The sequence below is a fragment of the Solanum stenotomum genome, unplaced genomic scaffold, assembly GCF_019186545.1.
Source record: "Solanum stenotomum isolate F172 unplaced genomic scaffold, ASM1918654v1 scaffold17538, whole genome shotgun sequence".
Taxonomy (NCBI): domain Eukaryota; kingdom Viridiplantae; phylum Streptophyta; class Magnoliopsida; order Solanales; family Solanaceae; genus Solanum; species Solanum stenotomum.
The window spans coordinates 41913-67565 of NW_026024602.1; the positions used below are offsets into that span (position 1 = coordinate 41913).

Here is a 25653-nt window from a genome sequence, read left to right on the forward strand (position 1 = left end):
AAACATATAATAAAGAAATCCATACTAAAAACAATGGGGATAAAATCAACAGCAACGAATAAATGAATAATATAAACCAAAATTACTAGTAAAATAATAACTAAACCTAATCTGAATTAATTCCATTATTTTATTAATCCTTAAAATAATAGCCATGACTTCTTTTACTCGCTTCCAACTTCCATTGGCCTGTAATAATATTATTATTTATGTGGTAGTTATCATTCTAGTTTAAAATAATATTCCTCTCAATTTTATTTTATTTTTTCAAATGTTTGAAATAGTGTTTATTGGTCACTCTGACTCTATTTTCAAAAAATAATTATTTTCATTTAATTTTAAATTTTATCGATGATTTCAAGATAAGATAATGAATCGTGAAAATTTGAAACTCCATAGCGATGCTTATTTTTATTGAGCAACTTTCACAAATAGCAAACATAAAAATCAAATTTCTATGCTATAGCTATAGTTTGTATAATTGCGCTCCATAGCAAACTTTATGTTTGCTATATATGGAGCATTAAATTGTATAATTCGATGGCTCCTCTTCAGATTTGTATAATTTTGCTGGCAGACCATTTGTATAAATTGATGTCAGCCTCTCGTTTGTACATATCGTTGGTAGCCTCTTAATTCAATTTTATGTGTTTGTATATCTGCATAAAATTTGAATTTGCATACAATTGAATCAAAATTAAACGTTTGTATATCAAATCTCTCTCTCTCTCTCTCGCTTTAGACAAACATAAATTATACATTGTATTTTGTATAATCTGTGTTTGTATAAAGAGAGAAAGAGAGAAAGGCAAAAGAGAACTGGGCAGTGAAATATTTGTATTGTATAATTATAAGTGTATAAGACGAAGATATATGTATTCGCATGTGTATATACAATTTTCTCTCACTTTATAGAAACAGAAACACAATTTATACATTTATGTTTGTATAAAGCGAGAGAGGCGAGGAAGAGACTGGCGAGCGAGAGGGGAGAGTGGCGAGCGAGAATTTCAGGGAGAGAGGCAACTAGCAATATTTTACTACGGGGCACAATTAAATCAAACTGTGGTTATAGCATTTAATTTGAATTAATAGTTTGTCATTATATATATTTTTTCCTATTTTTTTTAATTACAAGAGTTGAAAACTTTGCGCTATTGACCCTCCATTTTTTTAAAAGTTATACAAAAAAGTGAGGTATTAATTTTGATAGTGGAAAACGAGTATATACGTGCCACATATGTGTATACAAGTTTTATAAAATAACATGAAATATTGAATATTGGTTAGTTGAAATGTAGCTTTTGATTACTTGGTGTCAACCATATCTTTATGAAATATTGATATATGGTGATTCTATTGGAAGATTTCAAAAAGTGATAATACTTGCTGCCATTTTCATTAGAGCATATAACAGCTTAACCACAGCTTTACAAGCAATATTATTTTTTGTTATCTTTTTTCTTATTTAGGTATTTGAGAATGGAATAAAAAATGAGGAATAATAAAATTTTAAAAAATTGTTTGGCTTGAAGAGGAAATTTTCTAGACAAAGAGTTGTCACCTAATGACTCATAGATAGATCCATATTGACAAATTGGATATTCTTGATTGAGCAAAGATGCAAATATAATGCTCAGCTTTATGATTTAGAGCAGATTATCCCTCGTAAAAGAAAGTGGTATATATATGCATGTATAACAAATAGTGCATATATATCATCGTCATCTAATAAATGTCGTATATTTACCTTTTCGTTAACAAACTAATTTTTTTTTAAAAAGAAATCTTTAAATTAATTTTTAAATTCTTTAAAAAGATCACCTTATCAATTTTTTACTCACTCAAACCCAATCCATATCAAGAAAATCATAATCTTTCTTCTATTCAGACCTGATACAAATTCATTTTATGATTCTTCATTTGGGTCGGGTCTAAAGGTGTAAAAAAGGGTAAAATATAAAAATATTCAAGTCATGTGACATTTTTTAAATTAAAAACTTAATATTATATTTTTTTCAATTAAGTAAATATATATTAATGAAAAAAGGTAAATATACATCATTTATTAGATGATAGGGTATATATGCATTATTATTTTTTTAATAAAGAGTGCAAAGTTAAAAGGGGTATATTTGCCCCTTTTCCCTTCTTGATTTAGTTACCCTTGCTTTTTTATTTTTAATTTATAGCAAAGAGGATGAATGTTTTTTTTTACATATAAATATAAAAAGCACTAAGAAATTTGATTCATAGTATCTTCAAGGAATAAAATTATTCCTATCTTGAAAATAAAATAAAAAGTGAAATAATTTTCTAGTAATTAAAATGTGTACTTTTTTGCATTGTGCTATGCACATATTTAAAAAGTATAGTCGCTTACCCTGTACGCTAATCAAATTTCTTAATCCTTATTAGTGATTTGATTAAGCACAGAGACAAGATTAATTATTTTTTAAGGGATTGGGATAAATGTTGTATTAGCCTAGTGCATAGTGATTAATGACATTCACATACGGTTATCAAGTTTATCTCTGTGTGTTAACATGCTAAACGTCTAGAAATTTGAAAATTTAAGAGCCCAAAACATTGGTAATTTACTCCCTTTGTCTCAATTATTTTTCGTTTAGAAAATCTAAGATAACTTTTTTTAAAATTTTTTATCTTTAGTACTCCTATAAACACCTCAATTATGGAGTTGTAACACATAAATAGAATAAATACTCAATGAAGAAAAATGATATTCTAAGACATATATAAGAATAAAATAGTTCAAAACCTACTAATTAATACACTTTCCATTCCGTATTAGTTGTCCACATTACTATTAGTACTTGTCCATTTACAAAACAAGATAGGTTTATTTAATTTTTCTCATTTTACATTTACAATTAATTATTTTCTGAAAGTGTAAATAAATTTGTAAAGTTTCAAAAAAAACTCTTAAGGTTAAATTAGTAAAATTATCCTTATCACTTATGATTACTTAAAGAATGTGAAAAATAAAAAGTGGACAACTAATATAGAATAAATGAAGTATTTTTTTTAAAAGTGTGTAAATCAAAATAAAAATATAACAAATAATTTGAGACGGATTGAGTAACACTTTAACATCCTCTGAAGTGCAATTGGACGTGTTACATTATTACAAGGAATGGTTAAGTTGTCTATAAGTAGATGAGAAGTCTCTTTATTTTTCCAAATTATAATTGTCGACAAGTAGATGTGAAGTCTCTTTTAATTTTCTGAATTATATACATATATAAGGAGGTTGATATAATATTATAATGTGAACTACTATTTTTATACTATTTCAACGACTTCATCAATAATAATTGATAAATAGACATGAGAGTATCGTAAAAACATATCCACACGAAATTATTTACAAAATCAGTAATATATACGTGACAATATTATTTTTACATAAATTTAATACTAACTAACCTGAAGAATAATACGAAGATCGATAGAAAAAGCAATTAAATGATATATCGAATCAACTATGAAATACTTTTTCCTGATCGAAGCAAGTTTGGTGGCCCATGATCGTTGTATAGATAAAAAATCTTTAACTTCAATTGACCTTTAACTTGTTTCTTGATATGTTGAAATACTTTTTTGATATNCAACTACCGAAAGGGCAAAATAGTCATTTCCACGAAAAATTACCAAAATGACCTTTCGGGTCATTACAGGAATGTATTCTTAACGTGTGATGTATCGAAATTTCTTTTACTCATGATTAATTTAACTAGATTCTCATTTTATTAATTTACTTTAATCACTTAAAAAAAGATTATTGCCATATATGTGTCATCATAAGAAAAAATTATGTCATTTCCTATAAATGATTTCCCTTAACATCAAATTCTTTCTTGCTACAAAATTGAATGGTAATTACTAAAACAACTACTAAATGGAAAAAGTTTCAAACAGATAGCACTATAATATATAAAGTTCAATTTTGACCAAATTATTTCCAATTTTTGCACTATTATAAGGTCTCCTCCCATTCATTAATTAGTTTCTTAAAAGTGAGAAAAAAAAAGGAATCTTAGTTGCTTGTTAGACCATGATTTCAGAGATAATCCATTTTTTGTCGACTCTCTTTGAGATGAAGTCATTACTTGCATCACCAATTACTAACATATATCTTATTTTATTTTATTATAATTTGCACATTTTTTTTAATGATTCACACTTCAATTTTTGTTATTTCTTGCAAAATAATGACATCACTCCTTTTGTTAAATAAAAAGGACAGAGTACAAATCATAAAAATATAACTAGGAGATGGTGCAAAAGGCAACAGACTCCCAATTACTCTAATATTTGTTATATACTTCTATAGATATAACATGAGAAATTTGTTGACTTTATAATATTTGTTATATCGAATATGTAAATTTTAATAGTAAAATTTTAAATTAATTTAATTTAGTTATGGTAATTTATTAAATTTGATTCTCGAAAAGTGAAATGTGATAAATATTTTAGGACGTTAGGAATAATCAAGTAACCCACGGAATATTTCTATTTTTTTTTAATTGATTAAGCTTTATAATGTCGTACTCATAGTGCGACGGCAAAAACTGCGTGTGCGTTTGTGCTTGGCGTTAGGTAAAGGAAGAATATAGAGCTCTTTGTGTTTGGTATGAATGAAAAATTATTCATAAAAATGTTTTTGTTTTTCTTATAATTTTTATTTGATGTGAACTTAAATTAATCGAGAACAATAAATTTAGAATATCACATCATAAAATAAAACAAATCTAGTATTATAAGATTATCCCTTTTGAAAAATTTATTAGGTCATTCATAAAAACTATACAATTCTAGAAGTCTGATTAAACATTAAATTATTCGAGTAACAAAATTGAAGATGTTAACATAAATTTATTCACAATATTTATTTCAAAAATAACATAAAACCAAAGAAGTCTAACAGTTTGAAACGTCGATTTAGAATACATTTTGGCTTAGGGGTGAGATTAATATATAATTAATTCGTTTATTAGTGACAACTTATCAATGAGTAATGAGTTAATGACCTTCCTTCAAAGAAAATTTCCAAAAATGGCTGATCAAAGCGTAGGATTCTCCTAAATTGGAATTTTCCTTAGAAGAAACTTTGTTCGATAGAGTGGAGAAAGCTTTTAATTCCTCAGAAGGGAATTATTGTTTTTTATTTTTACAATAAAACATAGCCAAAGACTCCGCAACAAATTGTTTTTTTTAACCAACATGGGTTTGTCGTGGGATTATTGGATTCCCCCTACTTTAATTATAAAGATCTAGGGTTCGAACTCCTGGGACTGGAAAAAAAATTGTATTAAGAGCACCGCCCTTAAAAATAAATCTTGTATTATGCGATTTCAAATTTGATCAAACCTCAATACAGATACCAAATGAATAACCAAAACAAAAGTGTAGACCATCTCATGTCAATAAGTTTACATTTTGGGGCTCAAATGTGGGACGTTATATTAAAGATGAAAGAATCCCAATTGTTTCACCAAACTTGTTGGTGAACCATAATTTATTAGTGATTATTATTATTATATCAATAGTATAACACATATCAAAATGACAAACACAACCAATTGAAAGTAGTCATAAGTGAAGTTTATTATCCCGCTTGAATTCACCAACCGTCCCATTTGACACCTCTAGTTTAGGCCCATAAATGAAGTTTGGGCTTGAAATGGGCTTGATACTATAATAAATTATGGCCCAATTTAAAGTTCTAGAAGTATTGTTATATGGCCCACTCTTGACAAAAGTCCCTTCGAAAAATTCAACTGGGCCGTCAGGAGATTGGCCCACTGGCCCGTGCACAAACAAAGGCCCAATTTGGTATCCTACCCAACTTAGTGCACAAATTTTGGTATGAACAATATTTCCAAAAGAATTAATTTGAATAACGCCTAATCGTTTAAATTAAAAATAGTCGACGTATGTATTTGTATAACATGTCTATACATATACAGTCGATATATAATCTCTTTACACATATTAGAAAATGTAAACATTGAGTCCAACCGTTTATTTGTAGAACGATCTCCAATTTCTAACCATGAAAAATTATATATTCTAAAAGTTAAGAATTGTTATGTTAATTGACACTCCGTTTCATTTTATTTGGCATGACTCATAGTAGGAGGGTCAATATAAATATACTTAATTTTCATTATGAATTTAAATATAATTACTTTAATTTAAACTTCTTCTTTTTTACATATTTGGAAATTAATGAAAAAATATTTATGAATAACGTGATTCGAAATAAAGGAGGTATAATTTGAGCTAATATCCTCGCAGGAGAATTAGTATAAACCATCTCATTTAACAAAATGTCAAGTGTAAAAGTTAATAAAAATAACTTATTCATGTTTTTGTGAATTATAGTTCTATTGATAAATTAGTTATAGGTGTGGGGGGGTGGGGGGGGGGGGGGCAACTAGGCATGCTCGTTATGGGAATATAGGCCTTTGAGACTTCTGGGTACATGCTTTAATTAGGGAGCATTTTACCTAGAATGTGGAACTTTCTGATGCGAATTCGAATTTAGTTGGACTTTATTGTAGATACCGAACACCTAATGGAAAACCAAAAAAAAAGTGCACCACATGTAGAAGGGTTTTTGTTTCGATAGTTGAAGCAACAAAAACACATGCACACATTGGGAACCCTCATGTGACGATCAAGGTTCAATATCGAAATAATTCTAGACGTTTTCTCTAACTTTGTCTGTGTCAATAAAGAATTCGAAATATCTCAAAATTTTCAGAACAGGTTCGAGTCAAATAACACTAATACGAAAATCCAAGAACTCGTTCGAATGGATATATAGGTAAAGAGACATATTTGTCAATTTCTATATGTTCTTTACTTTCATTTTCATGGTCCCAAAAGTTACACTATGTCAAAGCTTTCTTAAAAGAGAGAAGGATTATCATTTTCAAGCTTTTTGTCTTTAGCATGTGTAGATAATTCACTTGATTCCAAGCACTTAAAAGCCAAAATTTAATCGTCCCCATTTCATATAAGTAGGTTGGTATGTAGCTAGACAAAGTCATTAATATCAAACTTTTGAAAACAAGCATATAGATATTTATTTTCTTGTTACATATGTCATATCATTATGTGAATGGTTTATATATGAATATAACTTTTCATTCATCTTACGTTCTTGTCCAAATCAAATTGGCAACTATATTAATTACTCCTAGCTACTATACGTATGTATCATGTCAACAATAATAACAACATTTTAGTAACAAACAAGTTGAGGCCATGTAGCTATATAAATCCTCAAACTTTTCCTATGTTTATTTATTTAAACTCATCTCATATCAACATTGTACAACATATATATAGTGGAAGTGTGTCAAGTTCACAAGTGGATATGGCGTACAGGATTTCCTTATATGTTCTTGAGTAATCAACGTCTCATGATGAGCTAAGGTTAAATTCTGTTAGAAATAACTATTATCGAAGTAACAAATTGGATATAGTTGCTGTAGAATAGGAGTACTCCTAACTAGACAAACTCTCCTCAGTCTAACCCTAGTCCAACGTGCGTCTTTGTAGCCTTGTGTATTTGTTGGATTTAAACATATCTCAATTGTATCAATATACGAATAAATTTTTGCTGCTTTCAAAACTTTTTCATGCTCATTAGCTCAAGGTTTATTTTCTTATAATGATATTAGATTCAGGCTCATTTTAAAACTTGATTTATCCAATGTTAAGTTTCCATACTATACTGGTTGTCACACCTACTTGTGTGAGTTTTCCACCCTTATCGATCACGAAGGACACTTGACGATCCTTATATAATTTAAAATAATCTCACCTTATAAACTAATTTTTGAGACTAACCTAAAGATTTTTTCCTAACAGATGTTCTCCTTAACTTCTTATTTGAAATTACGTACAACATGAGAAAAAATAAGATATAGTAAAAGTTTTTTTTAAAAAAAAAAAAAAAAAAGTGTGACGAGTTAGGGACATTTAAGTTGTACATATCAATACGTGCCATGTTTCTCATGGATGTTGGATTTGTCAAAGTTCAATAATTGAAATGGAAAACCGCCCTTTTCGAAATGACATGATGTATATGAAAATGATGGTGCCTTTGCTCTTTTTTGTTCAGCTTGCCTTCCATTACACTCCAATAGCTACTCTCTTTTTTTCATTCCGTGTTTCATATTCATATTAAAATTTCGATAAATTTGAATATGCGCAATCACATACAACTTATATTAAAAAAAGAAAGAGAAAAGAGAAAAATGCTTTTTAACGATTCTTTTCTTATTTAGAACTCGAATCTAATACCTCTTATGAAGAGTCACATAGTCTTATTCATCCTATATCACCATGCACATTATTAGTCTTCAATAGCTACTTCTTCAATCCATCCTACTATGACCATTATTGATCTCCAATAGCTACTTATCCTATGCAAGATAACTCTTCATTCATTATTTATCAAACTAAACAAATTAGAATAAAATAGAAAAAACCTCTCCTCCCCTATAATAGGTGAATCCATAATTTTCACTAAAAAAATTAAAACATGAAGAAAATTACATCATTGACAGAGCTAGGGTAATGTGAGGGTTCATTTGAACTCCCTCGATGTCAAAAAATTATAATGTATATAAAAGATTAAAAGTGTTTTCTATGTCTTTATAGTAGATATTGAATCGCTTCTTGACTTCTTTGTATGTTTATTTTTTTATATTTTAAACCCCTTGATAAAATTCATAAATCTATCACGGATCTATGCACTATAATTTTTTCAATAAAGAATCATGAATTAATCGCGACCCCCTTGAACAAAGATGACTTTCCCACTACTCCTCCTATAGACGAATTATATAGAGCAAATTTAGTGGATTCAACTGAATCTATATTAAAATTTCTGACCAGATTGACCTATGGATACAAATTCAATAAATGTAAACATATAATAAAATCACATTTATTCTGAACCACTAATTTTAAATACTGAATTCTCTGTTTTCTTGATTTCCTTTTTCAATTTTCCATTTCCATTTACTGAAATTAAGTAAACTAAAACTAATCTTCCTTCTTAGTGGACTTCAACAACACAAATCACGAGTCTATATTACTGATCATAAGGTATATGAAGTTATAAAATCCCTATATTAAAAGTTTTGTATAATAGTTATAATTATGTTGTTATTAATAAATTGCTTAATAAAATTATTTGATTGGTTAAAATGTTTATTCATTTGATTGTGTATTCTACTCACCCACCAAATGCATATTGAGGTGACTTTTGTTTCCTAACTCATCCAGTCTCGAAGAGGTAAACTTTTTATCGGATCAAAAAGGAAATTTGTCTCAAAGTGAAAATAGTAGTAATCATAAAGCCTTATTTAAATGTAACGATTCGTCTAATCATTTTGAATATTACAATTTCTTTTTCTTAAATGATTTTTCTCTTAAATTTAAAATATAATATATGACTTAGAAGGGATGGGTGATACGATTTTCAAAATAATCAAATATGTTTCAGAGATCAAAAAATAAATAATTCGGAATTTATATGTATCGAGATGACCAAAAAATTATAATGTAATTCATTATATAAAAGATTCATCAATTCTGATAAATCATTGTCTTCTAGATAATATTGATCATTTGCTGCTATGTTTGACAGGACTTTTTAGGGATATGCTTTGATTTTGATTTGATTTTAATACGTGGTGACAAGAAATTTAAAGTTCCATTGCTAAATTATTTTTATTTATTTATTTATTGTAAATAAAGTTTCTAAGTGGCTTTCAACTTGATGACACTCAAATCATCAAAGAATTTATGGGGGGAAAACCAAGGAAGAAAAGAGAAATAAAATTGATATCTGAAGTCATAATTTCGAAGAAAAGAGAAATAAAATTGATACCGAAAGTCATAATTTCGAATCATACATTGGCCTACCCACCTATTAATTGAAGAAAGTATAATAGTTGCTTTTATTAAATTGATAATATAACCTCTTTATTTGTTTTTGTTTTTAATTCGATATATGGTATTCGTTTTGGTGTTTGATGGATTTTGAGGATTAATTTCTTGAATAATCATCTAAGTTATGGAAATTGTCTATTAAAAAAATTACCTTCATTTATTTTGGATCGTAAAATTATTTAGTTTATTTTTTTTATAAAAACATTATAAAAGTCTCATTTTTTAATTGACATGCCATGTCATATTAAAGCAGCCCTCACTTTTAAAAAAATAAATATATAAACTCATATTTTCACTATAGTAAACCCGATTAAAAAGATTCAATTAAGAAAAAGTTTTTATTTACTCAACTCCTTTTTAATTGTGTCATCTTAATCGGTTCAATAAGATAATAATCTAACTCGTTTAATTTCTTCTTGTTCATAATGTTCAAGTAGTAAAACAATTTTTCTTAATAATTTTGTGTTGCAACATTTTTTATTATAAGAAATTATGCTTTATTGTACCATTTGTTTGAGTAACAATACTCTTTTTTCTTCTTCAAATTTATCAATGACATGAAAACAATAGATATATGAGTTAAAAGAAATAAATATAATTTTAGTACATAAAATATTTAGTAAAAAATTAAAGGGAAAAGGGTTTGAAAAATACCCTAATTTTGATCGAATTTACTGTTACGATGCCAAACTTTCATGAGGACCTATTACCCCCTAGACTATTTAATATCGTATTTTTTACCCCCTGAACTATTTAATAGTGTATTTTAAAGGTATATATGTACCGACGTGGACACATTACTATTTATAATTATGCATTATTTTTTATGTCCACGTGGGCACATATATATGTTTAAAATACGGTATTAAATAGTCTAGGGGTAATAGGTCCTCATGAAAGTTTGGTATCGTAACAACAAATTCAGCCAAAGTTGAGATATTTTTCAGACCCTTATTCCAAAATTAAAAGATACTTATTACTTTAAGATATAATTGTTTGTGATAATTTAAGAATATTTTTCTATTGGTTGATTTATCTTTGGAAGAAAGTATTCTCACTGATATTATTACTTATAAGATTATTTTTTTATTAAAAAAATATGATTGCACTTTTTATTGTGGTTGCTATTTTTTTTCTTTCTCCTTTGTGTTTTCCCATTGACCCTTAATGATTGCTCATGGACGTATTAGTAATTAGAAGTGGGCAAGTTACATATTTCACACGACAAATTATATTCGTTAATTAATTATATAATTTTTTATTATTATTTTAATAAATAATTATAGAATAAAAAAATAATCCCATTATTAGAAGTTTAATTTGAGCATTGAATATCCATTGTAACCATTGTAGTAAAAATTATTCCCTCCGTCCCATTTTATATGTCATTCCTTTCTATAAATAATTGGTTCATAATACTTGTCATTTCATAAAATCAATGCATAAATTACCATTTTGTTATTTTTTTATCCTTGTGAGTTATTAGCCTTGAAAATATATATTTGACCAACTTAGAAAAGCTAAGTAAATGATTCATGTTCATTGGTTAAATTAATTAATTAAAATAAATTAATTCATATTCATTGATTGAAAACTTGAGTTCCAAAAAAATTAAATAAGGGTAGAAAGGTAAAGTTACATCATTTCTTAATGCAAGTGCAATGTATAAAGGTGACATATAAAATGGAACTGAGGGAGTATCTAATATAGCCTTTGAATTTTGAATTTTTTTAAGGTTAATATATGGATCTCTAGAAAAGAAAAAGAAAAAAAAAACATGAAATGTGTATAATTATAATTGCCCTTTAAAAGTCAAAACATTTATGAACGATTTCATCACCCAAAAATAAAGGTAGAGGAAAAAAGGCTTGGGGGGACAACAATTCACCTAAGAAATTGATCGAACAATGTATACATATTTCGTCGTTTCATAAGGCGTATAAAAATAATATTTAATAAAATGTATTAGTAATGTTGAAAATAGTTTTATTGTTTAAAGTAGTATACCTATTTCGTCGTTTAATAAAATTGATGGAACAATCTTTGTACCATTTTTATTAGTTCAATAATATATTCGAATCTTTTTTCCTTTTTATTATAAAGAGTTTGTTTGAATTGACTCATTTTGAATATTTCTAGGTCAGAATAATGTTTAAAGTAAAAAAACTTAGTTGCACTAATAACGTTATATCCTCTCCGCTCTCCAATGTATCTCATTTTCACTCAGACTCTTCATTGCCCTCATCCTCACCATCACATACACCTACTTCACTATTCCACCTTTCATAATATTTATCTAAATTACATATAAATAATTTTAAAATATATTCTTTTACTTAATTATCGAATAAAAAAAAAATTTTAGAAAATATTTTTCAAGAAAACGCATTTCGTCCTACCGAAAACACCCTTAGGTTGGAAAAATTAGCTTCCTCTCATTGTCAATCCATTTTGTCGGTCTTATTCAATTTTATCGAAACAAATATCATATGAATTTATCAATAACTTTTTCTCTGTCCCTTTCTTGATACCTCCCTCTTTACCTATTCTTTTAACCTTTATTTTTTTTTTAATTTTCTTTTTGTAATAATAGCGTAAATTTTATTGAAAAAGATATCAATAATATAGGTCGCCTAATTAATTGAAGTATATATTCGATTAATCGGGACAACTTTCTTTTTCTTAATTTTTTTGTCAAGTTTAATATAGTCTTATTAATCAACTTTAATACATATTACCTATTAACTTTTTTCAAGCCATTGATTCATTTTTAGCAAGAATCATTTTATTAAAAAATGTTTAATTGGTCGGTAAATACAACTTAAACTTAATTATTTTAAGAGTTAGTCACGCAAAATATTAATTAATTAAGAAAAGGGAGCAAAAGATATGACTAATAATTAATAAATTAAATTAAAATCTAATTAATGACGCCACAACTTAATTATTGGCCTTTGGTTGTACTTTAAACTATTTGCCTTTTGGAGAAAGGGGGATCCAAGGAAAGAGAAAGAAAAAAAATAAATTGAATAGTAATTTGGACAGAGTGAAATACATTGAACTTGTAGTGATAATGTCACTTTCACACATATGTTTAATGAAAAATGGAGTCGTCTCCCTTTAAAAATCAATAGTATACCATTTGACAATAATTTTTGTTGTTCGGTATCTTTATTGGACACGATTAAATTTAAAATTGTGCACTGCAGAGTTCATTTCTAGGGGTGACACTTTTAATATGATGTTTTCTACTCTCAGGCAGTGGTGGATCCATAATTTTTTAGTTATGGGTGCTTAATTATTTCTAATTGGGAAAAAGGACAAATATACCCCCGAACTATTGTAAATGGTATGCAAATACCTTCCGTCATACTTTAGGGACATTGGTGCCCTGCTGTCCAAAAACTAGAGCATATATGCCTTTCACTCTAACGGAAGACTAAATAGGATCATGTGACACAATCTTATTCGTCGATTCGATATTTTATAAATGTTGGGTCGGTGGATAAAATTATGACATGTGTATGTCCGTTAGTATAAAGGGTATATATGCTCTAGTTTTTGAACGGCAAGGATATCAATGTCCCAAAAATATGACGAAGGATATCTGCATACCATTTACGATAGTTCAAGGCTATAATTGTCCTTTTTCTCTTTCTAATTTGAAGCTGCTATTAAAAATGGGCGCTCAATATACATATTTGTACGAATTACTAGATTTCCTATATAAATAATAGTGTTGGCTCTAAAATGTAATAGGTGCTCAAGCACCCATAAGCTTAAATGTAGATCCGCCACTGTTTTAAGGAGTCATAAATTCAAATATGAGACATCTGATTAAGGATGAAGGGATCACAACTATTCCACCTCTACGACCTATATTTGTAGTAGTTTTTTTTTTTTTTGTTAATTAATCGTTAGCTTTCAATGGTCCTTCTTGTTGTTGTTTTGTTATAGCTTTCAAGAAATGATTTCCCTAGAAATTCCAACACTAAGAATCATTCAAGTCATCATCTATTTTAGTATTTAACAAAAAATTTAATGCTAAGGTCAGATCAAATGAACAATTTGTTCAATAACTCAATAAACAAAGCTCTTATGTATACAATAATTTTCTTAAAAACAATATTATTTAAAAACCAAACATGCAAGTTAATTATGTGGATGGTAATCCTTTTTATTTCTCGAGGTATAATGACAAATCAAAAAGTTCAACTATAACAATGAACTTAGGTTTTGGACAAGTTTTACAAACCGCTTCAGTAGAAAACACAATTAACTAACTAATGTTTGCTAAAAAATTACACCTGCAATTTGTTTAAAATTGAACATGAGATTATAGTTATATCCTAATGTCACAATTTTTTTAATTATTCATTATTTAAAATTTATTGGCTCGATTAATCTATTTTAAATCAGGTATGACAAAAAGGTAAACCATATTCTCAACCGAACTTGAGACCTTGTGCTACTATATATAGGTATATGTTTTTTTTTTAATCACAACAAATTCATAAAGTTCCTTAATTTTTTTCCTACTAAATAATATGAAGAGTATTTTTTGTAATCAAATGACTTTTTCTTCGAAATTATGCAATACGTGTTATTTTCAATATAACAAATCAAATAGTAGTAAATAAAAATAATAATATCAGAATAACTAATCTTAACATAACTTGTTTTCGAACCAAACCACCCTAATAAGTTAAAGTGAGAATCTAGTTGTTAATTTTCTAATTAGTCAACGAAAAAATAATAAATCTATTAAGTTGACATCAACTCATTATTCCAAATTAAATACAAGTATTATTTATACGTGTTACGTTATTCAACGTTAAAAGAACTTACACATTAATTAATTTGTCTTTCATAATCAACAAATTATATTTATTTTGAAGGATTAACAAATGTGCATTGCAGAATGGTATCGACGGAAATATTTATTAATATCTAGTTGGTAATTAAGTTGACTTGATTAATAAATATTGTACAGGTTGTACCTATAGTAGTAGTACAAGTTCAACTCCTATTTTGAGTTTGATGTAAACATTGTTATATGTTTAATTTATATTTAATTGTCAAATTTAAAGTTCTTAGATTATACTAATAAATAAATGTGCATTATTCAAATTTTAATTATAAATTCATCTTCGTTGTTAAGTGCTTTTATTTAACTTGGAAATAAACACTTCTTTCTTGTCATCGATGAGTATTGTGAAATAGCCGAAACGATTCAATGGAATCGATGACCTGGACACAAATTCTAATTAGGCATTTAGATATGCGATTTTATCTCACGATTTGAAATCATGAGATGCATTTAATGTTAGGACATGCAATTTTCATCTCATGATTTGAAATTTCAAATTCTCAAAAAAAAAAAACTTAATTTTGAGAATCTTATATCATGATTTCACGTTTTTTAAATGCAAAAATTAACCCACATATTTATATTTTGTAATAAAAAAATTCACCATTTTATAAATACTTTTTTGCGTGACTACTCAAAAAGTGATGAAATATATGCACACAATATGAGCATAAAAATATTGATCAACAAACGGCTCAAACAATATAGTACACAATAACTTATGTTCAATTTTACTTTTTTATCAAACTAATGTTCGATCAATAAATCTTGTATACTTTTTTTTAGAATAACTTTATGATAGTGTATTATACTTTTGTTATTAACTTTTGCTTATTTAGTAAGATTATATAAAAAATTGAGATAACTTGATAGTTTCACAACTCAATAGGGTTGTTATATTTATGAGCAAAAAAACACAACTTGAAAACTTAAATTACATGTTCATACAAAACTTTAACTCATCTCATCGGATATCATATCATTATTTCAAATCATAATTTCATCAAATATAGCCAAATGAGCCCTAAGAAAATCATATTTACTTAAAATTATTATTTTCACATATCTAATATTTTATATTTACTTAAAATTAATAATTTTAATATGTATAAAAATAAAAATTAATAATAATAAAAAAATGAGGCGTTGAATCTAAAGCAATTATTTTAGTGACCTCCTTTGAGCCGACCATGTGAAATGGTTGAAAACTTTCCATCATTAATGATCTCAATTAGAAAACTTTTGGCTAATGTACGATTTACTTTTTAAAGGTAATTTAATTTCATAAAATTCAGATTAAAATTCCAATTAATTTAAATCTGAAAAATATCAGACAAGGTGACAAAACAATGTACAACCTACAATGCGCATGTTACAATTTACATACCGTAAAACTACAAAAAATAATAAAAGAAAAAGGGAAGAAAAATCCCACACCACCTGCGTAAACGGTGGATACCAATCTGAATTGTGATGAGATGGTTAGAATCCTTCATTTTTAATTAAAAATTTCGAATTTGAAATTGTTGTCTCAAAATAGATCTTTCTATGTGCTATTGAATATGCTAGACTTTAATACGAATATCGAACGTCGATTGAAAAAAAAAAGGGTGGGTGGGGTAAAAATGTGGGACCGGAATCCCACTATTTGTTAAGGAATCATTGAAGCCAAGTGTGGGGCAATTGAAATACGAAAAAGCCAAAACAACACATTATCTTTAATCCATTACCCACTCACCACATACTTTTATATATCAACAAAATACTATAATTGTATGTTAAAATCATAAATTTCTAATGTATTTTTCCTTTTTAAAATTTTGTTCACTATTACATGTCTATCACACAAATCAATGGAGTATTAATTAATATTCTATTCAATTTTAAATTTGTGTAAAGTTATTAGTTTACCACAAAAAATAAATCAAAATTTATTAAATAAATTTAATATTTTTAAAAATTAAAATTAAAAATTTTAAAATTATAATACAAGAAGTTATAAATTCTTCTCATATTAATATAATAATGAAATTCATTTGAATTTTAAAAAATAACTTACATAAATCAGAATGGAGAAAATATTTTACTATTACAATCACCATGCCAATTCACAATTTATTTAAATAGAAAAAATCATTTTAAACAATGTTTTATTATTTTTGTAAGTATGTTTTTTAATACTTGTGGGCTTGTGGCTAATGCTATTATTACATTATTGTTATTATTATTACTCCTATTTTTTTTTTTCAATTTTATTATTGTCTTGTTTTTTCTTTTTTTGCTTCATTATTATATTATTGTTTACCTTTTCTTTTGTTTTTAACATGTCATTTTCATTACTATTATATTTTCGTTGATACTTCATTGATATTGTTTATTTATGTTTAGGTGTAACGGGTAATATTTCTACCTTTATGAGATAAAAATAAGACTACGTACATAATTTTTTTTTATATAATTAAAAATAAGATTTACAAAAGCATTATAAAATCCGATCTCCGTCTCTTGGCGCTTTATTTATACACACAATGCTCTGAATTCTCAAAAAAGTCACTTCACGCTTTCCGCAAAGCCATCATATTCGGCTCTCTCTCTCTCTCTCCTCGTTGCCGCCGGAGCAAAACAACACTGAGATTACTGCCGGAAAATGAGTTCTTCGTCGTCGTCATTCTTCGTCTCTTGAAAGCTCTTCGCAGTACTCATTTCATTGATTTACTTTCATAAATTGCGTTGTGGAAGTAGAAGAAGGAGTTCAATTCGAGTTACTAATTATGGACGCTAAACAATTCGAAGTTTACAAAAGTTCTTTCCTTTGAAGCTTCTCTCTGTTCGTCAAACAATTAGCTTAGTAAGTGAAATTTTCACCTACCTTATGTAAATGTTCTCTCTTTTGTAATTACTGTTTTGCTTATCCTTATGGTAGTGTAGAAGCTTTGATTTGTCTGCAACAGTTGTATACTATTGTTTTGGTTGAATCGAAGTAGATATTTGCACAATAATTTTGTTAAAGTTGAAAAAATATTAGCATTTGAAGTTTAGATTGGGGAAAAATTTGTGGATGAAATTGTGTTTGGACCTGTTAGTTCACTTGAAAAAAAAAGTTTGTAAATGTTGAAAATGAGTAAAAATCAGTATTGAGATACACTTTTAAGGCTAATGCTCAATATTTCACATGAAATTCAAGTAAAGTATCTACAGATACTGAATTGTGTGCAATTATTCAGTTTTTACATTTAAATCAGCTGTCAATATCTTTAAAACCTTAAATTTACTAGTTAGTTCACTTGAAAAAAAAAGTTTGTAAATGTTGAAAATGAGTAGAAATCAGTATTGAAAATTGAAATACACTTTTAAGGCATTAGCTCAATATTTCACATGAAATTCAAGTAAAGTATCTACAGATACTGAATTGTGTGCAATTATTCAGTTTCTACCTTAAATCAGCTGTCAATATCTTTAAAAGCTTAAATTTACTAGTTAATCTGATTAAATTTTAGAAAAAAAATAAATATAAATTTAGCTGCACTGATTTGGTGCAAAATGAGAGAAAGATAGAACTTTAGAAATGATATCATGTTTTTTTACTTGGTCTCAGTAGGATAAGAATTTCAAGAAATTAATGTGTTCTCTTTTGTCTCCAAAGTGATAGATTAGCATCGAGAAACCACCAATTCAAACTGCAATGTCAAAATTTTAATATTTGAATTTTTTTAAAGAAAAAAATGTTTTCTTTTGACTAAATTGAGTAAAATTTTAATCTTTTTTTAGTGGTAAATTGTGATTTCTTCCTTAATATCTGTTGTGGTGAGTCAATTCTTGTGTTTTACTTAGTTCAAAGTAAAGTACCTCCAAGAAGCTACTTTCTGAATCTTTTGTCTTGTTGTAAAGATTGGGATGTAAATGATGAAACATGAATTTTCGATTTTATTAGCTCCTTAAGTTTTTATATCGTATATCTTCTGGATGCGTTGTTATTACTGTATAGTTAAGTTTTGACTTCATGTATTTTAACTTCCCTTGCATTTAACTGGAGTATATTATCACTGTGTGAATTTTCTCCTTACAGTTTATCCCGTGGTTCTGGCTTTGAGTTTTGGATTCTCTCTCGGTTATTTAGTGGAAGCATCGAGTCGCTGTGGATAAGGATTGAGGCTTCTTCTGTCCTTGTCTTGTTCTTTGATCAGCATTTACTGCATTATTTGCTTCTCCGTTGGTGTTAAAGTGATGGACGTGTTCTCAGCCTTGCTATCTCCTTAATTTCCTGCTCTAAATCCATTTTTATGCCCTTTGTATCAATTTCCCTTCTGATAGTTGGAGAGATCATCAAAAGAATGGACATGTTGCTTTTGACTTCAACTGAACCCCCAATGAAACGCAGAGCTGGTTTATTTATAGTTCAGGCTGGGCGAGGATCATATCGAGGAAGTTAGTCTGGTAGTTGGTGGTAAATTGGGTTGCTATTTTCTGAATTTTGGAGCTTTTGATTTATTTAGAATAAAGAAGAATGAGTGCTGCTTCCTTGAGGCATTTCCTGGAAAGTCTCTGCTTCAAATCTCCATGGAATTATGCAGTGTTCTGGAAGCTTCAGCACCAGTGTCCTACGTAAGTTGTTTCTTAGCCCATTTCATTGCGACAGTTCAGTGCCCTATCTAGCAAAACAAGGATAGAAAAAGACAAAAAAGAAGTATATTTTCAAGGAATCTGAATTATTTTGTGTTCAGCTTAGTGTATGTTTCCGCAAGCCATCATACTTGATTTGGACTGGTATGAAGTTCCTATGGGGAAAATACAGTGCTATACACCTTTTTGATTACATCCATCTTTCTGTATTCTGTGAAAATTTCCTCTCATTCTATTTTTTTTGCAGCCCATGAAGAAAATGGGATACTCTTTGTATTTGCTTAATATTTGTCTTTCTACAGGTTGTGTTACTGAATCAAAAATGTATTGCATTTGTAGCATTGTACTAGATCAGCTTATTTTTTTTTTAGAGGATTTAGTCTTGGGTGGTTTATAATCTGTACATGCACTGAATGGTTGAGACTAGTTGCTCACTTACATTGGCTCGACTTACTTTTGCAGCATTTTGACATGGGAAGATGGATATCTGGATATTCTGGGTGCTAGAGAACCTTACAGAAGTCAAATTGGCAATTATTATAGCAAATACTTGAATGAGTTATCCCCAAACTGTGGGTCAAGATCACATAATGGATATTTGGGTGCACATCCAATTGACTTAGCCTTGGCTGAGATGTCAAGTACTTATCACATTGCAGGAAAAGGGTAGATCATTGATTTCTCTCTTTCTGGCTTCTGTATTTTTCTATTTGAAACAGTAGCATAATTTGGCTTTCCTTATTAATTAGCTTCAGAAAAATTGACTGAAACTGGCTAGCGATGTCATGAGCTTTTGTGGCATTCATTCCCAGTGTGCCCCTATTTTCCCCCACGTCCCATTCTATCAACAAATTCTCTATAATATTAATAATTTGTTGATCTAGATCAGCTAGAAAAAAACTAATTGTTCTTAGATTGAAAAGTTCTCTTCAAATTCTCTTGATAAAAAACTGTAACAAACTTGCATTTCTTGGTATAGACGAGTGAGTATATTCCAAAGGGAATTGCATTCCCTTCCCACAGAGACTAAAGAAGAACAAATATGTTAAATGTATCTTACTGATTAAAGAAGTGTTGAATACATTATTAAGTGGATAAATACAGGTAAACTAGTTCATAAAGGACAAAAAAATAAGAAAAAGAAAATGTGACTAACTTAGCTTCTCCTTAGAAGTTGCTAGTGTTTTTGATTAAGAACCTTTGAGATTTATCAAGTTTGCACCATCTTTTAAATTAAGAGAAGTAGCTCCACCTTGTTGGAGGAAGAGAGAGAGGGGGGGGGGGGGCTAGCCATAATCTCTGTCAAAAGCAAATGGGTTTATGATTTCTCTTATAGATGGTACAAGATTTTTCTGGTGCTGGAAGACCAACTTATGGAAAGATCAGAGTGGTAATAACTATGGAATAAATCTTAGCATACATTTCAGGTTCGATATGCCACCACAGTGGACGAGTGAAAGCCATACTGACTTGTGAATTTCTGCATTCATAAACAAATATTTTCTCTTTATTCTTGATGGTTTATTAAGCAACCACTTCTGCCTGACTTACTCCTCGATATGTGGTCAAGTTTGGATCTCCATTGCATCGTTATCATTCTTATTACTTAATCATGATCCTGATAAGCTGAGAGCTATTTTTGTTGTCATCTCCTTTTTTTGTATGATATCAAGAGTCAACTTTATTGTTTTCCTTATGTGTCTTTTGTTGAAAATGAAACAGGGTGGTAGGTGAAGTGGCATCTTCGGGCATCCCACGCTGGATTTCTTCCGACAGTCTATCACCTGCAGAGCTTGGATTTGATTCTGTTGCTGAGGTACATATTAAATTTGGCATCTTTGCTTCTGGGAAGTGTAATTTATTGCTTAACTATTTGACCCTTTTCTCAATTGAGATGAACCCATGTTACACTTAAAACACTCTGTCAACGGGGCCAAAACTGATGTAGCTTGATGAAATGCTGCTATTCTGCCCCCCATTAGCCGGACAAAGTTATCTATTTCTTTTTATAGTAATGGGGTCTCTTCGCAGGCCCAGCTTTTCTTCTTTAACTTTAGTTGGTTAAATAAAAAGGTTAACTAATTTGGACCTCTTAGGTTAATGTAGCACAAAGTGATTTTTAGTATTACGGATAACTAATTTGGACCTCTCTTGTTTATGTAGAACAAAGTGATTTTAGAATTACGGATAACTAATTTGGACCACTGTTAATGTAGAATAAAATGATTTTTCAGAAGTTATGGATAACAAATTTCTCAAATTCTATTTCTTGACTTGAAGCATCATTGATGGATTGATTGATTGAAATTTGTTGCAGTGTCCAGATAAGTGGATGCTTCAGTTTGTCACTGGCATTAAGGTGAGTTTGTGTAGCATAAGGTTTGAGGTGGTTTTATTCATCTCTTGTGTTTACAGTATTCCTTAAATTAACCATATGAAATATCTTTCTTTTTCAGACTATATTGCTGGTACCTTGTATTCCTTATGGTGTTCTTCAATTAGGATCAGTGGAAACGGTATGCCATGTTTTTGATATCACAATATTTCCAATACTGCTGAACTTCATTGGATCTGTTTTTTGCCAATGTGATTCACAAAGTTATGTCTGATACTTGTCTAATGGAAACTTAAGCAGCATATGAAACTGCATAATTATATTTTAGACGTGATTTCTAAGCTTTGGGGTGGCCATAGAACTACAGGATGCCTCATTTACTTTTTATCCCTTGCATCGTGTATGTGCTTACATGCAGCGGTATCTTTATACGGTCATTCACACAATTCTGTATTTCATTCACGTAATCAGGTAGCTGAAAACATGGAGATAGTTACCAATTTGGCTGAAGAATTTGATGCTCATTACAAATTTGTGGAGAGCTTTTTACCTGGTGGAGGAAGCCGTGAATTTCTTCTACAGTCAACTCTCTCAGAGACTTTGAATATACCGTCTGCAACTACCACAAATAAGGTGAATGAAGATGATGTAGCTGCTGATATACCAATTCTGAAAGAACACAAGTTATCAGCTGCATTTCCGATGACTTCATTAATTGAGGTTCAACATCCCTTTCAGTTATCTGGACAGCACATGCAAAATATCCTCGAGGATGAAAATGAAAGCATAGTTAGCAAATTTGTTGAACACATGCCAAATATTCTCGAAAATGCAAATGGAAGGGAAATTGCAATGCAACATGTGGACATGATTAATCTAGTGAAGCAACTCGCTCATGAATATTCTGATGATAATAGATCAGGGATAACCGAAAGCAGCTTTGGTAAATCTTCTTGCCATACAAAAGATATAGATGCCTTTTCTTACTCTAGCTGCAACGTTGGCGGAGTCGGTGTTTCTAATGAGGTGGATTTTTACTTTGATGGAGACATGCTAGATCCACGATCTCTTGGAATGGATTGCAGTGACACTGTTCTCGGAAATGTAAGTAATTCTTTTAGCTGCCCAACAGAATGTGAACTTTACGAAGCCTTTGGAAGTACAATCCACAACTTGTCTGGCTTTAGTGCAAATATTGCTAGCAAATCCATCTATACAGAAGATTGTATGTTTAATATTGGGCCATCATTTGGGCAATCAAATGGATGGAATCTGAAAGAAGATAATACAGAGAATCTTCTGGAAGCTGTTGTTGCCAGTGCTTGCTGTTTTTCTGATGATTACTCACTACACAAAGTGGCTGGTCTGGAGTCCTTAAACATGTCATCAGGAAAACCTGTCCCTTCTCGTAAAAGGCAAAATCAATCTGCAGAAAGTGATTCGGTTGGAGAGGCAGTTACACGAAGCACTCTTACATCGGCTTCAGCTGGGGTAGACAAATATGCTTCGACTAACTGTCCACATTCTGCTTCTTCATTTGATTATGTTGTCAGTGCATCTAATGAGGGGCATCATCAGACAAAAGTCTTTAGCTCTTTGAGTTGTCACAAGGAGTCAAAAATATCTAATACTAACAAGAAAAGGAGACGGTCTGGTGATAGTCATAAGCCCAGACCACGAGATAGGCAGTTAATTCAGGACCAGCTTAAGGAATTGCGGCAACTTGTCCCTAGTGGTGCCAAAGTAAGTCTAGCTTCACCTTAGTTCTATTAGGTTATTTTCTTGTACCTAGGATTAAAATAACTTTTTGTTTTCTCCCTGCAGTGTAGCATTGACAGTTTACTAGATAAAACCATAAAGCACATGCTGTTTCTGCGAAGTGTTACTAATCAGGCTGATAAACTAAAGTTCCAGTCTCAGGTAGAGGTAATCATTCCGTGGTTCACATATTCATCTATTATTTACTTGGTTTTTGGTTGCCAAGTATTTTTCATTTCTAGTCTAATTTCACTAAAATATGTTATGTCGAAACCCCCTCTGCTATCTTTTTCTGCGGGTCCATCATTTTGTCAGGTCCTAATTTCATTGATCCATAAGTACTGCAGGTAGACCCTGACAAGTGCCTTCAGTCACCTCAAGTAAAATCTAGTAATCAACAAGGAACCTCTTGGGCTCTAGAATTGGGAAGTGCGGACCAGATATGCCCAATAATTGTCAAAGATTTGGAATACCCTGGACACATGCTTATAGAGGTATATCATATGGCTTCACTAGTCCTAGTTTCTTACTAGTTTTCACGTTATAAAAGAATTCCCTGCTCTAGCACCACAACTAAAATCTGAGATCTCAGTACTCCTGACATCTGTTTGCATTATGAAATTTTGAGCTGACATAAATTTCAAACAGATGATGTGTGATGACCATGGACGTTTCTTAGAAATTTCTGATGTTATTCACCGTTTGGAGCTGACGATTTTGAAGGGCGTGATGGAAAAGCGTTCAGAGAGCACCTGGGCTCACTTTATTGTTGAGGTAGTAGTCTCCTTTCACAAACTAATTCCTTTTTACTTGGAATAGATCTCCATTGAAGCATATGATTGAGTTCAGTGGTTCCTTGTACAAAATTATCAACTCTAGGGATTTTTTTTTTTTTTTGGTTAAACTCTAGGGATATAATAATATGGGGAAGACAAAATTGTTTCAAGTTCTGATCAGGGAAATGATAGTATACGTTGTATTGAGATATTTTTCGACTTGTTTACAGGCCTCAGGAAGCTTCCATAGACTGGATATCTTCTGGCCGCTGATGCAGCTCCTACAGCAGGTGCCAAGTTCTGTTTCACGCAACATCTAGTTGGTTTATTGAATTATGCGGAGATTTGACGATTGGGAGCTTTGTAATGAACCTGGATTTAGTATTTTCTATAATATGTATCTATCAAATAGTATCTGTAATAGTTCACCTTGAACGTGTGATATTAGTGTGTAGCCATCCATGTGAATTAATGAAAGCTTGAGTTCCTATTTCCCTGCTCTCTCTAATTTTTTTGTCTAAGAATGTGTGAGTAGCAGTGTAACACCCCGTATCCGAAAATAGAGATTTCAGATTTCTGGTGTTACAGGTGGCACTCACGGACACCATCCACGGATCGTAGATGGACTCACGGTCCGTCCTGCAGGTCCGTGGTTCGTGACAGAAAACTTCCTCAGAATTCAGTCAAAAAATTTGGATAAGTGTTGACCCACGGCCGGACTTACGGTCCGTAGGTCAGGTCACGGACCGTAGTTCGTGTCCGTGGATCGATGCCCCAAAAGCCCAGCTTCAGTCCCGATTGACGGTTGACCAGCACGGATCGTCAATCGATCCACGGTCCGTAGGTCTGACCGTAGGTGAGGATTAATAGGCAGTTAGCTAAAAATTATTGATGGATCAACTTCAGATGGTCATAACTTTTAGCACAAAAATAATTGTGTATCCCATGACCTATGATATGATAGATAATTGAATTATCTTATCAACGCCACCGAGTTTGCTAAATTTCGACCTCCGAGTAAAAAGTTATGCTCGTTTTAGTGAAGCCTTGTCGGACAGACTCAACCTACGGATCCAATCGACTGACCGTCGATTGAATGACGGCCCATCAGTCCCGTCCGTCAGTCACTCCGACAACAGCTAAGTCAGGGTCTTTTAGTCTTTTCCTATTTCGTTTAACCCCTAAGATACGTCGTTTAGACCCTAAATCATGAGGTTTTAGTCAGTTTAAGCCTAGAAACATAACTAGAACTTACCATAGTCAAATCATTAATCAAACTTAGAAAAATTAGA

General features: G+C 30.1%; 1 protein-coding gene across 1 annotated transcript; it reads left to right on the forward strand.

Annotated features, from left to right (window-relative positions):
• The first annotated feature begins 17396 nt into the window (after positions 1-17396).
• On the forward strand, positions 17397-24820 carry LOC125850482 (transcription factor bHLH157-like). The gene is made up of 11 exons (XM_049530330.1): positions 17397-17720; positions 18939-19474; positions 19955-20158; positions 21215-21308; positions 21810-21851; positions 21949-22008; positions 22299-23570; positions 23652-23753; positions 23933-24079; positions 24234-24359; positions 24592-24820. The coding sequence occupies exons 2-11, from the start codon at positions 19377-19379 to the stop codon at positions 24679-24681; spliced, it is 2235 nt and encodes a 744-aa protein (XP_049386287.1). The 5' UTR covers positions 17397-17720; positions 18939-19376; the 3' UTR covers positions 24682-24820.
• Positions 24821-25653: the final 833 nt, after the last annotated feature.